Here is a 17,936-nt window from a genome sequence, read left to right on the forward strand (position 1 = left end):
CATGATCGAGTTGCAGTTCATGAAGGTATTTGTGTGAATTATTGTAAGTTTCTTATACAGTTCAATTATTGTTTGTGTGTGTAAAAATCATATTTGAAAGTTATGAACCCTTTTGTTTTTGGCATGTTTTGGCCTCGTCATTTCTCCCTAGAATATTAAAGTAAAAACAAATAGTTTCATTTAACATTTCATTGAATTGTGAAACCATTGGGATGTCTGAATCCCAAAGGTTCACATACTTCTGCTCAAAAGGATACTTAATGTATTAAGTAAATAGTTCAAATATATCCGAACTATTTGTGTTTTCTGTTAATCGTGCCATATTTTATCAGAAAATGTAGCGTAGATGAAGACATAATGAGGTACGTCTAAAATATGAAAAACAAACTTCCAAAGGGGTTCATAAACTCAGTTTTATTCAATCACTATATGTGATTTGCCAATATGTAGATTGCTCAACAAATGATTGATATTCTCTTGCTCCACAGTTATAGGTTAATTATCTGATGAACATTTATTTTATTCTTGTGTATTGCTCTTTTTCCCCATCTCTTTTTTGTCCTATTGTATAAGACAATCTAAAAATTGGCAAATTACATATATGGTAATTTAATTTTTTATGTAATTCATAAATTACATCGTTGTTAAATTCATAAACGAGTAAAACTATAGAAATTCTCTTTAGACCAGGGGATGTAAAAGCCTCTACAGGGGCACTGCACTGTATAAAACATCAAATCAAATCAAATCACTTTATTGTCACACTACCATGTACACAAGTGCAACAGTAAGTGAAATTCTTGTGTGCAGTTCCGAGCAACATAGCAGTCATGACAGTGACGAGACATATACCAATTACAATAAACAACATACTTACACAACACAATTTACAAATCAAATGTACACATACTTACACAAAACAATTTACAAATCAGATGTACACATACTTACACAACACAATAATATATACAATGTACATTAAACAATATACACAATATAGAATACACAATATACAATAAGTAGGAGTATATGAAATATATATATATATTTTTTTACATATATACTTTTTATTATGACAGTCCAGTGTGAGATATAATATTAATAAAGTGCAGTGCTGATTATTGATCATGAGAGATCAAGAGTTCAAAAGTCTGATTGCTTAGGGAAAGAAGATGTCATGTAGTCGGCTGGTACGGGTCCTGATGCTGCGATACCGCCTGCCTGATGGTAGCAGTGAGAACAGCCCATGACTCGGGTGGCTGGAGTCTCTGATGATCCTCCAAGCTTTTTTCACACACCGCCTGTTATATGTGTCCTGGAGGGAGGGAAGCTCACCGCCGATGATGTGTCTGGCAGATCGCACCACCCTTTGCAGGGCTTTGGCGGTTTTGGGCAGTACTATTGCCTTACCAGGCGGTGATGCAGCCAGTAAACATTGTAAACAAGACAGTTCATCAAAGTTATTCTTTCTACATTTTAGATATTGTCATCAAAAAGTGCAGTCTAGACTGCAGACAAGCAGCACATTTTCACTGCTGCTACTGCACATCAACATTAATCAGAGGGGATGAAAAATACAGCATCTAGATAGCTTCTACCCACAGCAGCAGCACAATCTCCAGCACCACCTCATACTCCAGCAGCAGCACCGCCTCCATCCCCGGTAGCACCATTGTCAGTAGTAGGATTATGCGTCCGGCATCAAGTTAGGGTGACTTCCACACACTGTGGCATTCAAATAAATAAAAGGAACTTGCTGGTTAACATTAACAGAAAACACATGCAAAGGGTAACTGAAATTTCAGCTAAACGGCACCTGTCATGCCAATGCGTTGATGCCAAAAATGGCATCTTTGCTGTTGATAAATCATTCTTCAAGCCTTGCTCTCCTATACATGTTCAGAAAACAATATGGGGTGCAAGCCAAAACCTAATCTGTGAACTGGATGAATGCAAGACAAATGCTGAATTTGCAGTCAGGAGTGGAATTCTTCCTTATGAATGCATGCATCTAAAGTCTTTGCTCTTCTGCCCTCGAATGGACACTGGCATTCATCATTTTGGAGGAGGAGGTTCTGTCAGAAATGGATACTGTGTTGATATTTGGGGATGCAAGGAAGGAAAGTTGCTTAAACTGCCAAAAAGCAGCTGCTGATGCAGGTGTTCCACTTTCTGTTCAGGTGAATGTTGGAGGGCCTCCTTCTAAAAAGTCATTTTCAATATATGAGCCAAAGATATCACACCACAGCAGACTGGGCAGCAGAATAGCAGCATATGATTCTAAAAAGAATTCCTGGCACTGCCCATGTGCCAAAGCAAGACAGACATGTCTCCATAAAACAATTGCTAAGTGTCTATCTATGCAAACTGACTGGAACTAGCTGTGCAGTAAACTGTTTCAATGCACACCGCCTTCCAGCCAATCAGAATCCAGTATTTAGACTGACCATGGTATAATACAATATGATCAACTTTGTTTTCTTCTTACATTTGACTGCAGCTCCAGAAGATATATTGTTGTATAATAATTAAATATGTTGTGTTATTGTTTTATCATAGAAACTTAGCTAATCAAATTTCACCTGGCCTTTGGACTATGTCCTTACTGAGAGACTGTGGTACAGCTTTTAACTTCTTTGCATGTAAACCATTATTATCAGCAGTGGAATATCATCATATAATACATTCAGATACACTATATACTGTATGTGCAATATGGTCTTATTCCACTCTTAATTAACAGGGTGCACCACTTCAGCTTGGAGGGACTGACTGTGGGATATTCATGTTGATGGTAAGTGGTCTTATAATTGCTATACCATTGTCTCTCTGTGTGCTAAATACTGCATTTGTTAATATAACATCTGAGATTTGATTTTGTATTTCAGTATGCCCTGTATGTGACCCTTGGGAAGCCTTTTGATTTTTCAGCAGTGAGTTTTTACCAATTTCTGGTTATTTGTTCAGCAAAAAGGGTTGAAAACACAATTAACATTTTATGCTTAAGATTTTCAATTGCCATCTTTTATCAGTCTGACATGCCTGTACTCAGGAGGTGGTGGTGCCATCAGTTACTACAGGCATTTCCTCTGGCAAGGTATGATACTGATAACTATACTTTATGTGTGCATTCCCAGTATGCAGGTCATTTGTAATAAATAAAAAATAATGCACACTGGAAAATGTTCCAGTTTTCCAATTTTACTGTTTTGTCACTTTTTCTTCAAAGCCAACAGTCAGTCACCAAGCAAATGATCCAACCGGATCTAAACATCATGGAGGCCACCCCATCTGTGCCAGACATCATGGAGGCCACCCCATCTGTGCCAGACATCATGGAGGTCACCCCATGTACGAGAATCCATGTATGTACAGGGAATATTTATGTATTGTTTGACTATTGTTTGTTTATGTAATATCCTTTCCTGTTTCATAAAAGTGTTTGAGCAGCACTTGACTAAATACATTAATATTGAAATGTGATATATTTTTGCACAAAGGACTCGGCGGTGATGAAACGGATTCTGCTCGCCTGTGACAGGGTGGAGGAGAACCGAACCCACTTTGCTGGGAAAGTTCACTTACCACAGGTCATAAGGATGAATGAGGATGATGCCTTGTTGGCCATAACAATGAGGGACCTGTTTATTGACTCTATTTTCTATGAAGGTGAAATGAATGAGGACAAAATCCAGACTCCCTTCCTTTTCACCTTTGAGAGAAAAGAGGACATGGAGTTTTTCATGCAGGAAATATATGATAAAAGAAATATTTGTGTGTCTTGCCTGCACAACCCTCACCTTCAACAAGCTAACTGATGGGGTTGATCTGGGTAAATTTTGTTTTGTAAACTTTGTTTTGTATTGTCTTTTAGTTTTAAGGTTTGTAAAATGTCTTGTATTTTCAACCAATTAAAGTGTTCTTGAAACTTAATATACTATAATTCAGTTTTGTATCTTATATCTTATTATACATTTTGTTCCTAGATTGAAGATTGATTTTTATGTTAGCTGTACATTTTGCTAATAAAGGTTATCCATCCATCCATCCTTCAACCGCTTATCCGAAGTCGGGTCGTGGGGGCAGCTGCTTTAACTATTACTTAAAATGTTTTCATATATTTATATGCCTAAGCAGAAAATTATTAGGCTGCTTTGTTTACCTTTTAAAAAATGTGTAAGTAAAAGCAACATATAAAACCACAAAATTAACCATATATATTATTATATGGTTACTATTACTAAAACCAAGTTACAATATGGATACAACATAATGCTGTAGCAAAACCATGGTTAATTGTTTCAAAAGCTTGGTTATTGCCAGAAAAGAAAAACACGGTTACTACAGTCATTGTTAATACAATATTACTACAGTAAATCCATGGGTAGTTTTCATGAGGGTATCTTTTATTAACTAGGATTAAAGATCATTATCAATGTTTTAACACCTCTGAATTTAAATAAGCCTGTAAAAATGGTCACACAAGCCCATTATAATACATGTCATGTCTAGGTTTGTCATTACTTGGTGTGAATAACTCCAGATGCTATTTTTCTTTCATTACCTCAGGAAAGCACTGCTTCCTCTTTGAACGAGCGCTATGACTGAAAGAGTGAGCGCTGTCTGTCTGCTGGTGTATTTTAGCATTTCTGTGCATCAAGATGAGCAGAAGAAAAAATAGTTCCGGTGCCATGCAACAATTTGCTCATATAATAATCCTTTTCCACTCTGAAGCTTATGAAATACATTAATATTCATGTTATCTAAATAATAACATCACTAGTTTAAAAAAAACTTCAGAATCAATATTTTAATCTGAGGATCAATATTCTTAATATCACATCAGTATCGGAAGTATCAATACTTTATTATAGATCCGCCCATCCCTACGATTGAGGTGCTGAAGGCTATGAAGATCACACCAGGGAAGTCAATGTAGAAAGTGGAGGAAGGTATTAACAAATCAGAATTCAAAGGAGTGCCCTTGCATTTCAGCAAGGAAAATATAAATCGGTTACAGTTCCTCCATGCCATCATTGACAATCTAAATTTACGAATGCCTGACCCCAATTCTAAAACCAATGGATCCCCTCAACTGGCCAAAAAATAGGGAGTCCCGAGTTCTCTTTGGGGAAAAAGATATCCATGACCAGGCAAAGAAGCTTGGAGTACCAAGTAGAGAGGCAGTTGAGGACTTCAGGTATTGGAAACTCAACAATAACCAGGATGTGAAGATCCTAAAAAAAGCTGTTGACTGCAAGCAAGACATTTCTGGTAATTTCAGCTGAATATAACAGAGGTTTCTCTGCTCTAAATTTCACTGCCACAGATGCAAGGAATTGCTATCGAACCAGAAGTCTCTCTCCAGTGCTGTTTATTGACATAAATGGCCTTACTCTCAAGATGTTTGACCATGCCTCTATATTTAGTCCTGGCTAAGGGGAAACATTGTTTGTCAACTGCCAGCAAAACAGGGAGAGGAAAATCTGTTGACAAAAATAGGCCACTATTGGTCATTTAAACAGCAGCGTGTAGAGATGCACTTTCTCAGGAAAAGTTCTCTTCACTACTGTTTTATGTTCTGTTTACATTGCTAATAGCACTGAGAGAAAAGACCATGTAAACTTTTCTGTGTGTTTGTTTAATAAGTAGTTAAGTCAGAAGAAGAACAACCCCATTACAGAATCAGGTCTCTGCATAATCTTTATATTTTTTCATGCAAAATGTAATTATTGATACAGTTGGAAATGTGTACATGTGTGTGTGTGTGTGTGTATGTGTGTGTGGGTTGGGGGGGGTTGATGTTTGGTTTGGAGGGGACACCCCAAGAGCTCTTGCACAATTTGAACACTGAGGAAATTAGTATCAAAGTGGCATTCAGCCGATCAAAAATATAATCAAGACATTACTGATGTTAAAAAACACCACCATCACTATTCGAAAAAAAGTCATTTTTGATCAAATCTAGACTGACCCATTTCCAGCAGCCATCAGTCCAACACCTTATCCTTGAGTAATCGTGCTAAATTGCTAATTTGGTACTAGAAAATCACTTGCCATTATATCAAACACAGTTGAAAGATATTTGGTTTGTTAAATGAAGCTTAACATTGTCTTTGTGTTTGTTTTTAAGTTTCCACAGTTTGCAATAGACTGGCATGCATTAAGGTCAATATTAGGACAAAAATGGCACAAAGAAGGCAGGCCTTATGGGAAGAATTGCAAAGAAAAAGCAACTTTTGAAAGAGAAAAAAAAAAAAAAGGTTGGAGTGGGCAAAGAAACACAGACATTGGATAACAGATAATTGGAAAATAGTGTTATGGATCTTAACCCCATTGAGATTTTGTGGGATCAGCTAGACTCTAAGTTGCGTGAGATGTGCCCGACAAGACAGCCGCATCTATGGCAAGTGCTACAGGAAGTATCTGGCAAACTGACAGCTAACATTTCAAGGATCTGCAAAGCTGTCATTGCTGCACATGGAGGATGTTCTGAAGAGAACTCTTTGAAGTAGTTTAAGAAGTTTTTGTTTTTTGTTTTCAAATTGTAATAGTAATTTTCACATTATTAATTTCCTGACTGTACATTGTGATCAGTTGAATGCCACTTTGGTGAATAAAAGTACCAATTTCTTATTGGTATCTATATGTTTTTCCAAATTTTTGGCCACCAGTGTAACAAAAAGAGGATACAATTATCCCCTGTCTCAGAATAGGGCACGCTTAATTATTCATTATTTACAGTAATAATATGGAAACATGAAACAGGTCAATGCATATATTGCAGCCAAGCAGAGACAGTTGAGCATGTGCTTCTATATGAAAATGAATGACAAAAAAATTACAAACTATGAATGTTGTCAACATCACAATGCAAAGTCTTATTAAAAGTGGTCCTTTTATTAAAAGGAAAATACATTATTAAATTATCAGTAACATTAATATAAAACAGGATTTAAATAACATACACGCATAATAAATATTGAATAGATCGTGACAAAATTGTTGTTAATTTTACCCACAATTAAACAAGCTGCAGCTCTAAATCAAAGTCATTCTAGCAAGTCAGTCCACTGTTTGCCATCTTTGGAATGCTCCCAGGAGTCTTCTTCCAGGGCAAATTCCAAACTGCGTTTTTGCAGCCTTGGAGGGCACTGTGGGAAGGGGACACCACACAAAGGGGTGTATCAAATGAAAGTGGGCAACTCTCAAGCCCTCTTCGAAGGGCCGTTCCACAAGGCCTTTAGCGAAGGATACATTAGACAGCCATAAGCAGAGATATACTCCAGAAACAGGGCTAATTTTTTTTAAAAACCCTGTGGTTTATTATTATCAAATAACGTTCGGCGGGAAATGTTCATTCATGTATGTTATATACATTTAAGTACATATGTTTTATAATTATTATTATTATTAAAAGAGCAAAGGTAAGCAATTTTAAATAAAGCTACACTATGTAACTTATGGACATCTAGCGGTTAAAAAATTAAAATGCATGTGTCTTGACGAAGAACAGTGTTTTGGTAATGATGCAAGTCGTGCTTCGGCTCTGCTCCTCTGTGCGGATGAATGTGTTTCGAGGCACATGTGGATATAGGACATCTTATCAGAGTGAATGGACAAATAAATAATGAAAGAAAAGAAAAAACTGATATCCAAAAACATGTCATCTGAGCAGATATGTGCCAAATCTTATGCTGTTGTTTTGGCTTATTGGAAACCTTGATTTTGAAATAAATGATGTTACAAAAGTTACACAATGATTGATAGTTTGATAAGGTCAAACGTTTAAAGTTTTTATAACTGCAGGATATTCTGGCCAAATAGTCCACGGTACAGACGTGTGTGTGATTACACAACTACACATAAACCAGATCAATAAAATATCTACCTGTTGAGTAAGAAAAAATAGCCACCTCTGGGTCACTTTTAAATTTTTTCAAATCTCGGAGTTGTCGCCACCTCTGAAAAGCCAAGCCGATGTTGATTCGGGTTTTATTACGGACACTGTCACTTTCCCTTTTTACTTGTACACTCTGCTCTGTTTGGGATTTTTTTGTTTTTACAACAGGTAATTCCCCAGAGGTTTGCCGTTTTGAATGATCCATTTTCTAGTTCATTGTGACAACAAACTTTCAGCTTCACGCTACTCCCACACACGCGCTACAGTCGCCTGGAATTATAAATTGTGCTTCTTTACATCATATTACGCAAAAACACAACATTTTTCCAGTTTGTGTAGCTAATGCGCATGTGCGTTCTAGAGTTCATTGACAGGTGATGTCTATATCTAAAATGTAATTTGGCTCTTCCTTTCTACATCCGTTGACTGTTAGGCATTCCAATTTCTCCCATTCATTTAAATACACACTGTCAGAAAAAAGTAGCAAAAAAGGTTCCTTTAGGGGTACAATGGCTTGTCACGTGTACCCTTTAACATTGCTTGTACCTTTTAATAGGCAAATATGTACTCAATACAGCATAAAACAACCAAAATTGCTTCATCACGTTTATTAAATTACCAATAAAGCATTCAATCGTTTTTCCCCCATCAATCTCATTCTTTTTTGTTGACATAAGCATTTTCCACAACAGTTTGTCATCAGTAGCATACATATACTATTAATGCTGAGGTTCCACTTTTCGAAAACAAATTTTATTTGAACTTTTATACTCTAAACATGTTAAAACAATTGTCATCAATATACTGATATACAGTTTAGTCCTATACAAGTAATTTCACTTTTTCAATGCCATGTATTAGGAAGGTCCTGACCTTAGGAAGGTACAGACAGATTATCACGTTGGTTTATGTTATAAATTTTTAAGTAAAATAATGTTTTTCACTGCAAGTGTTAAAAAGGCTAATAATGAATTGACTTAAACTGAAAATTAAAGGATACTTTTCTCCTTTCTATAGTGGGTTTCGGAAAGGTCGGAACACTATGGATGCAGTTTTATGTCTGACATCAGGAATGCTCAAGTTAACAAGGAAGTTTTAGTAGGGGTATTTCTCGATGTGGAGAAAGCCTACAATATGATATGGAAAGAAGGGCTTCTAATTAAACTGGATAAGATGGGTATTGGAGGGAGAATGTTTAATTGGTTTCATAGTTTCCTTTTTGACAGATCTATTCAAGTCAGGGTGGGATCATCGTATTCCAAAACATATTATGTCGAAAATGGTACTCCTCAAGGTATTGTGTGTAGCCCCATCCTATTTAATGTTATGATTAATGACATATTTTCCCAGGTTGGTGCAGGAGTTGAAAGGTCTCTGTTTGCAGATGATGGAGCACTGTGGAAGAGAGGAAGGATTATTTAGTATGTGGCTAAAATTAATGAGGTGGAAAAATGGACTGATAAATGGGGACTTCATTTAACAGTGTCAAAAACACAGGTTATTTGTTTTTCAAAAAAGATAGAATGTCCTAGTGTTAGATTGCAGCTATATGGCAAACCCTTAGAACAAGAGAATGTGATAAGATATCAAAACTGACATTTGCAATTCACATACAAAAAATTGTTGATAAATGTAAAAAAGTTTTGCTGGGGTGGATTGGGGTGCCAGGCGTCACTCATTGAAGAGAATATATTGTGCATTAATTAGTTCAACTATAGATTATGGATGTATAGCATATGGGTCTAAGTCTAAAACATTGCTGCAGACAGTAGAAATAATTTTGTCACAGGCATTAGTTATATGTTGTGGTGCTCTCAGACCTTCTCCTATTCCTGCCTTACAGGTAGAAATGAGTGAACCGCCTCTTGATATTAGAAGACTAAATTTAATGTTGACTTATTGGATTACAGTAAAAGGACACTATGAAACTCATCCAATTAAAAAATTATTGGTATAATGCTGGGAATATGAGTCAGCCAATCTACCCCACAGTAGTAGTGTCACCTATTTCACCTTGGCTATTCCCTTTACCATTAGTAGATCTTAAACTGCAAGAAATGATTAATGATAAAATAGAGTAATAGCAAAGGATGCAATGGTTAATCAGTATCTAGAGCAGAATTACTACTCAATGCTTACAATTTTCACTGATGGATCTAAAGATCCTGAAACAGGCCGAGCTTCAGCAGCTGTAAATGTCCCACATTTTCAAGTTAAAACTGGTAAAAGAGTATCTGACCAAGTAGGAGTTTATTCAACAGAGATGGTAGTGATATTATTAGCAATCAGGCGGATGGAGGAAACTCACCAAATGAAAGTGGTGATATGCTCAGATACATTCTCTGCTTTATCAAGCCGTATTAGTGGGAGATCCTCAAGACAAGACATTTTATATGAAATTATTTTAAGTATGTATAGAATTAATAAAATAGGAATTAAGATGCATTTCCTGTGGATTCCAGTACACGTGGGAGTGGATGGAAATGAGGTGGTTGATCAGTTAGCAAAGCAGGCACTGAAACTATCACATATAGAAATTAATGTCACACTAAGTAATTAAGATAAGGCCAAAATCAGAACAGCTATAAAAGGGAAATGGCAAGAACTTTGGAATGAGGAGGCAAGAGGAAGACATCTTTATCATATTCAAAATTAAGTAGGAGGTGAATTTTGGTAGTAGAAGAGAAGACACAATCATTACCAGTCGCCTTTGGCACACAGCTTAGGTATGGGCTGATCTATACTAATGTATCGATACTTCCGATACTGATGTGGTATCAAGAATATCGATCCTCACATAAAAATATCGATTCATATGTATTTTTTTAAATGAGTGATCTTATTATTTAGATAACATGAATATTATCTTCGAAGTTCCCTGATAAAAGCGGAATGAGATGCTGTGCTGATTTAGCGCTTTGGGAACGTCTTTAGGATTGACCGGCTGTGAATAGGTGTTCAACACATCAATTAAATTTACTAGAATTTATAGCCTCTGCTGGTGACATCATAGGATGCACCTGTAGCAGGTCTATAAATAGATGCGTCACAGGTACATCATCAGGTATTTTGTCTGAAGAGCAGTCCTGGGGCATCATCTCTGCGGCAATGAAGCACAGCATCTTGTTCCGCTTTTATCAGGGAACAGGGGTTACGGTTAAGTAACCCGAGACGTTCCCTATCAAAAAGCTACACTTTGATGCTGCTCTGATTTAGCGCTTTGGGAACGAGAATACACACGCCGCTCCGCTCTTTCCTTCTCCGGCGTTATAAATGGTAGGGAGTAGAAGGCTTCGAGAGTGACCGGATGTATGGTCGAGAAAGGAGCCTTAGGCAGGTAGTAAATGAGGGTCCAATATTGCTTTAGCCATTCCTGGGGCAACATCTAAGCAGGATGGCAAGACAGACAGAGCCTGCAGATCCCCAATTCTTTTAAGAGAAGTAATTGCATAAGAAAAACCATCTTGAGAGTCAGAAGTTTATCAGACGCTGACTCTAGAGGTTCAAAGGGGGTCTCAACCAGACCCTCAAGGACTATTGCTAAGTCCCATGGAGGGATCCAGGTCCTAGCAGGAGGTCTCAAATGCATGGCTCCACGAACTAAGCTAGTGAGCAGGGGACTTTTCCCCAATGGCATCCCATCAAAACAGCCGATAGTGCGGCCACATAAACCCTGAGATTGGCGGGGCATGTGCCTGCTGATAATTATTTCTGCAGAAAGTCCAGAACTGAAGCAATCTGGCAGTTAACTGGATCTGCTGGATTATGTGCACTGCACCATCTTTCAAAGACACCCCATTTATTGGCATAACTTCTTCTAGTAGAGGGAGCCCTAGCACTTAGAATGGTCTCGATAACCTCAGGTGAAAACCCAGTGTCTCTCAGTTTGTACCCTTCAGGGGCCAAACATAAAGGTTCCACAGCTCGGGCTGAAATATTGTCCCCTGTGCCTGAGACAGAAGGTCCCTCCTGTCCGGAATCGCCCAAGGCGAGCCGTCAAGGAGAGACATTATCTCTGAAAACCATACCCTGTTCGGCCAAAGCGGCGCTATCAGTAAGAGGCAGAACCCTTGCTGGCGAACTCTGGCCAAGACTACCGGGAGCAGAGAAACTGGAGGAAATGCATACAGGCGCATTCTGGGCCATGTATGTGCCATCGCGTCCAGACCCAGCGGGGCTGGTTAATTCAGAGAAAAGTAGAGGGGACATTGCGCTGTCTGTTGGGAGAGGAAGAGCTCCACTTATGCTCTGTAAAATATCAAGTGCTCCACTACCTCGGGGTGGAGTTTCCACTCCCCTGTCGATATTTTCTGTCTGTAAAGTAAATCTGCTCCCACATTCAGGCATCCAGGGATATAAACTGCCCTGATTGACAGGAGCTTGCCCTGGGTCCAAAGGAGAATCTGCCGTGCCAGTCTGTTCAGCTAGCGTGAACTTAGACCTCCTTGATGTAAGAGGCTACCGCTTTGTTATCCATTTGCACCAATACATGGCAGCCTCTGGAGGAAGTATTTCAGGGCCAGATATACAGCTGTCAACTCGAGACAGTTGATGTAACAATCGAGCTGACGACCCTCCCATTCCCCTTGAGTTGGACGGCCACTTAATAACGTTACCCTGCCCGTCAGGGAGGTGTCTGTCGTTATCAACTTGCGACGGCAAGACGCACTTAGAGTGGGACCCAAAGTGAGGAACCGGGGTCTGAACCACATAGAAAGGGTACGTAGCACGCAGCGTGTAACCCTTATCAGCCTTAGGGGCTGGCCCTTGGATGAAATCCCCTGGCTTTGAGCCACAACTGAAAGGTCTAATGTGCAAAATTCCCAAAGGAATCACAGAGGATGCAGATGCCATGAGACCTAGTATTCGCTGATACTGACGAACAGTGCAACCTTGGCCTAGCCTGACTTCGCTCAGGGTGTTCTGAATGGTCTCAATTCGAGCGGATGAAATTGTGCCCGCATCATGATCGAATTCCACATGATCCCCAGATAGGTAGTTTCCTGAGTGGGAGAGAGAACGCCTTTCCTGACGTTGAGTCTCAATCCCAGAGAAACCAGATGAGCTAAGACGATATTCCTGTGCTGTTATGCCAGTTCTTTTGACTGTGCTAGAATCAGCCAGTCATCTATATAATTAAAAATGCGGATGCCCCGGAGTCCAAAGGAGCCAGTGCTGCATCCGAGCACTCCGTGAGTGTGCGGGGTGATAAGGCTAGGCTGAATGGAAGAACCTGATATTGGAAAGCTTTGCCCCCGAAAGCGAACCTCAGGAACTTCCTGTGTTGTGGCAGACTTTCTATATGAAAGTGCGCGTCCATGAGATCGATCATGACCAACCAATCGCGATGTTGGATTTGAGACACGACTGTCTTGACAGTTAGCAACTTCAACGCCCTTTGAGCGGTTCAAGCCTCGAAGGTCTAAAATCGGACACAACCCTCCATTCTTCTTAGGGACCAGGAAGTATCACTGTAGTAACCTGATTCTCTCTCTGGAAGGGGAACATGTTCTATGGCCCCTTTGCCCAAGAGATTTGCAGTTCTTCCCACAGTAGATATGCTTGTTTCGGTTTCACGGTAGTGGGAACCACGCCGTTGAAATGCGGAAGACGGCGAACAAATTGAATTCTGTAGCCTTTTTCTACTGTTCTTAGAACCCACATAGAAACACCTGGCAGTAGCTTCCACGCTGCCAGGTCCTCTGAGATGGGAATACATTTTGATACTTCCTGTTGAGAGGATGTCGAGTATGTCCTGGAATACGGCAGGAAGCAACGGAACACCCAACATTTTGCTGGAAACCGCTAACTCCCGAAACACCAGAGGCGGCGGGAATGGAGAGGTTTCGTGGGGGTATAGGGAAGGTACAGATGGATGATTCACGCGACGAACCGGCCCCCAGTCTCTACGAGGGGGAGCACGATTGTTCGCGTCTGTCTGTTCGCGCTCCAGTTGTTGATCACGCGAATGGCAGTGATTTACACTCAACTTGGATGTTTACATGGATTTATACAGTTAATTCGCCTGAAGTAGCTGCGATAGTTTCCAGTACCCCGTGAGGGTGCGTAGTAAATGCATAAATACTGCTTATGACATGCGGGACAAAGCACACTGATATATTGCTGCACTGATTTAAAAATGTACACTTAAAAACTGATGTCATAAGAACCCAGTAACATTATCACCCTGAAAATGAACATCGCATTACACAGAAAAGCCCACAGAAGAATTAGAGCCAAAACATACCTGACTAAAGTTGGAGCTGTAACTTTAATCCTGAAATATCAGCTTGTCTTCGTGTTAAATTAAGGCATTGCTTGACGAAACTATACTTCTTTCACTGTGTGGAGCGAAGTGTTTCACTTTGAAAAGTTTGATGCTGCTGCACTGATGACTTGAGTGACAGTCTCATCACTCAAGTGGGAGCGTCTCATCGTGCACAGCAGTGAACTTCCACTCTCGTAAAAGTCCCATTCAATAATCTCTCAAAAAAATTAATGAATTAAACACATTAATTCAAATTAAACCCAGTAATGTAACGACAGTAACACCACAAATTGTAAAGTAAAAGAAAAATGAAATTTACTTGAGTGAGAGTAAAATGTAAATGTAATGGAGTAAATGTAACGCGTTACTACCCACCTCTGATAATGATCTTTAATCCTTGTTAATAAATTATACCCTTATGAAAACTTACCATGGATTTAATGTAATATTGTATTAAACATGACTGTAGCGACCATGTTTTTCTTTTCTTTTTTTGTCAATAACCACGTTTTTGAAACTATTAACCATGGTTTTGCTACAGCATTATGTTGTATCCATATTGTAACTTGGTTTTAGTAATAGTAACCGTATAATAATATATATGGTTAATTTTGTGGTTTTATATGTTGCATATACTTACACATTTTTAAAAGGTAAACAAAGCAGCCTAATAATTTTCTGCTTAGGCATATAAATATATGAAAACTTTTAAGTAATAATTTAATTTACACATTTTATTCAAAGATTTCGTTAAACTTGTACTTAATAGAAGTATCGGTAGTGGTATCGATATCGGCGATACTGTCCTAAAAGTACTTGGTATCGGAACGAAAAGAAAATAAGTGGTATCGCTCATCCCTACTCAATCATTATATTTATTTCTTGTGTGGCATAATACTTAAAAAAATTTCATATACTATATCTGTCTTGAAGGCTGAACATCCTCCACCCAGCGAAGGGCCTAAAAATGTGAATTGCTTTAACGCTTGATTTAAATCTAACAGTTTCCTTAGGGACATACACTGAGACATAACTTAGAGAGTGAGAGTTAGACAGTTACGTTAATATCACATGTTTTTTGCATTCAGATTTCCATCTGTAGTTAGAGAGGGCCTTGTTGACATTTTCCTGGCCAGGGACCACTTACCCAGTCTGTCAGCTAACCCAGGAACATACTATTTAAAAATAAATTACCCATAAATTAAGAAATATTTACAATATTTGTCTTTTAATACAAATATTCTATATATAATTTTTTATAACACCATGCACAGACCCACTGCAGTACCCTTATGGGCCCCCAGGGGTCCACAGACCCCCATGTTGAAAACCCTGGTCATCTAGACTAATCATTTATCTAAGCTTTATTTGCTTCATCTAAAATAATAATAATAATAATAATAATAATAAACACATGAAAAGGGTTGTTTGCAGTATCCTATTACTATAAAAATCCTAGATATGTTCATATCTTGATTAAAATAATTTCAGAGCAAGATAATTTGAGGTGATGCCCAAATGATGAATTCAACAAATAAATATATTCCAGAAAGTTCTTACATTTTGGTAATCATCAGTTTCGTTTTTCACACTTGTCCATACACTGAGTTGTATCTCTCAAAGTAGTGACTGTTTTGAGTCTGTATCATTCCTCTGTTTGGTGACTGCGACTATGAAATGAGAAATTAAATCATCACTTATTTCTGAAAAATAAATATTGTTTTTATAAATAGAAAAATGAACTACCATGAAAGCTATTTGTGTAAAAGAAAAGAAAAAAACTCACATACTGTACTGTTTCTCTGTGACCTGAATCTGTGTTATTTTTCCAGATCCTGTAAATATTTCATATTAATGTCAAATATATAATAATATATCATATTATGTATTTGTCTACTTTCACTTATGATTTAGTTTAAATTAGCAGAGACAATGGAATATAGCTGGAATATATGTATGTTATATCATGATGTTTAACACATTTGTATATAAAATTAAAATAGTCACTGTCACTTCTTGAATAAAACTTATGAAACCTGTAATTAATAATTGTGCACCTGACACCCTCTGTTATTTGTATAGTTCATCATGAGTCGATCACTCACCTGTGAATCCAGATGCTGAGGCTGATTGCCAAGCACATTATAATAACTCCAGAACATGAGCCTACTATGTACATGTGTATTTGTTTGAGTGACTCTGATAAGAGAAAAAAAAAGTCAAACAAATCTGATATCAGTCAACCAGTACTTATTGCACTATAAAATATAAGCACTGTAATTGTTCACAAAATTATAGAACATCCAATACAATAAGACATGGAATAACCTATTATTGTCAATTTCCATCTTATTGCTGCTGGATAACAGGTATAATTGCCTGCATCAGACACTTGTATTTTATTTATTTTCAACTCCGTTGGAACTTCTGGGTCAACAAACATTCTCTCTGAGGTGAAGTTTTGCATCATATTGTTACTGTGTGTGTCACGGCGAAAAATAATAAAGTTGTTCATTTTCCATGTGTAATCTTCATCATCCTGAGTTCTGTTGCAGCGAAGAGTAACTTTTTCTCCCACAAAGACAGTTTTGTTGATGTGCTGCTTAATCTTTTGCTCTTTAATGGATTTGGAAGAACCTGATGAAAACACAGATCTTAGTCACTGCATGTTTTTCAATAACTGTACTGGGTGTTAAAATCGTGAAAACATGGTCATCAAGCGCCAAAAATGCACACATACAAAAAAAGACTCATAAACTGCTCGTGACCATACTGCAAACAGACACAAGAAAATCACAGACAAATAGAGCAGTTGTTCTCAGCTGGTTTTGCTTCAGGACCCAAATTTTACATTGAAGTTACATTCAAGAAGTGGCTCAACACATTACCAGATTTGCCATTAGAATCAACTAATGAAATTCAATTATTTTACCATGAATTGCATAGGCCCAACAATATACAACCTTACTAACGTGACACTTTTGTAAATGCACAAGCAATATCAGAAATGTGATATACCAACCTAACAAATGGAATAAACACTTGGCCAAATATTGTATTAATATTAGCTGTATCATTGCATCAAAAGTTTATAAGAAGTTGGTTTGAATGCACAGCCTGTAACGTTTAACATCTCTGCAACAAGTTTTGAAAAGTTGAAGTTATAAAAGTTTATAAGCCTATTTCTTTTGCTTTACTAACAATGCAAGATTTTATTATTTGCATTTATCATTGTTTTAACCCTGTTGTCTGCAACCCTATAGGACAGACCTGTGATTTTGTGTCACTTTATAGATGACAGAAAACTAAACAATCAATGACAAAAAACAGTTTTAAAAACATTAAAGCAGTACCTGCATAGATCAGTAGAGTAATGATTACACAGAGATTCAGATGAAGAATCCTGGTTTGAAAATCCTCCATAACAAGAAGTCCAATTTAATATGTGAGGTAGAAATCAGCCTCAAACTCTTTCAGCATTTTAAAGCACTTCTGATGTACTGAAGAGGGTCTGCAGACAGGAACAAGAGAAGTGGTTACGTGAGTGTGGGAAACCACTAAGAACCACTGAGCTCAAGAGAGCAACGTGAAGATCAGTATGAAACAGGTTAAGATGATTGTTCATTATAGCTACCTAGGATACACATATCTATGGCAGGCGAAATAGATTGTATTTTGCATGTTCTAACTGCAAATATACAATTGACATTGCATGTCATTGTTGTGATATACACAATATGGGTAATGAATATACTGTATATGAAT

At 37.8% G+C, this 17,936-nt stretch overlaps 2 protein-coding genes across 2 annotated transcripts; one reads left to right on the forward strand and one right to left on the reverse strand.

Moving 5' to 3' along the window:
- The first annotated feature begins 1 nt into the window (after position 1).
- On the forward strand, positions 2–3,818 carry LOC127658620 (uncharacterized). The gene is made up of 6 exons (XM_052148000.1): positions 2–25; positions 2,744–2,794; positions 2,889–2,933; positions 3,033–3,097; positions 3,230–3,365; positions 3,501–3,818. Exons 1-6 carry the CDS (start codon positions 2–4, stop codon positions 3,816–3,818), a joined length of 639 nt encoding a protein of 212 aa, XP_052003960.1.
- Positions 3,819–8,628: 4,810 nt separating this feature from the next.
- Positions 8,629–17,658, reverse strand: LOC127659348 (uncharacterized). Its single transcript, XM_052149127.1, has 6 exons — positions 17,525–17,658; positions 16,500–16,808; positions 16,277–16,370; positions 15,958–16,006; positions 15,732–15,841; positions 8,629–9,298 (listed from the first exon to the last, which is right to left on the reverse strand). The coding sequence occupies exons 1-5, from the start codon at positions 17,592–17,594 to the stop codon at positions 15,758–15,760; spliced, it is 606 nt and encodes a 201-aa protein (XP_052005087.1). The 5' UTR covers positions 17,595–17,658; the 3' UTR covers positions 8,629–9,298; positions 15,732–15,757.
- Positions 17,659–17,936: the final 278 nt, after the last annotated feature.

Source organism: Xyrauchen texanus, chromosome 18 (assembly GCF_025860055.1).
Source record: "Xyrauchen texanus isolate HMW12.3.18 chromosome 18, RBS_HiC_50CHRs, whole genome shotgun sequence".
Taxonomy (NCBI): domain Eukaryota; kingdom Metazoa; phylum Chordata; class Actinopteri; order Cypriniformes; family Catostomidae; genus Xyrauchen; species Xyrauchen texanus.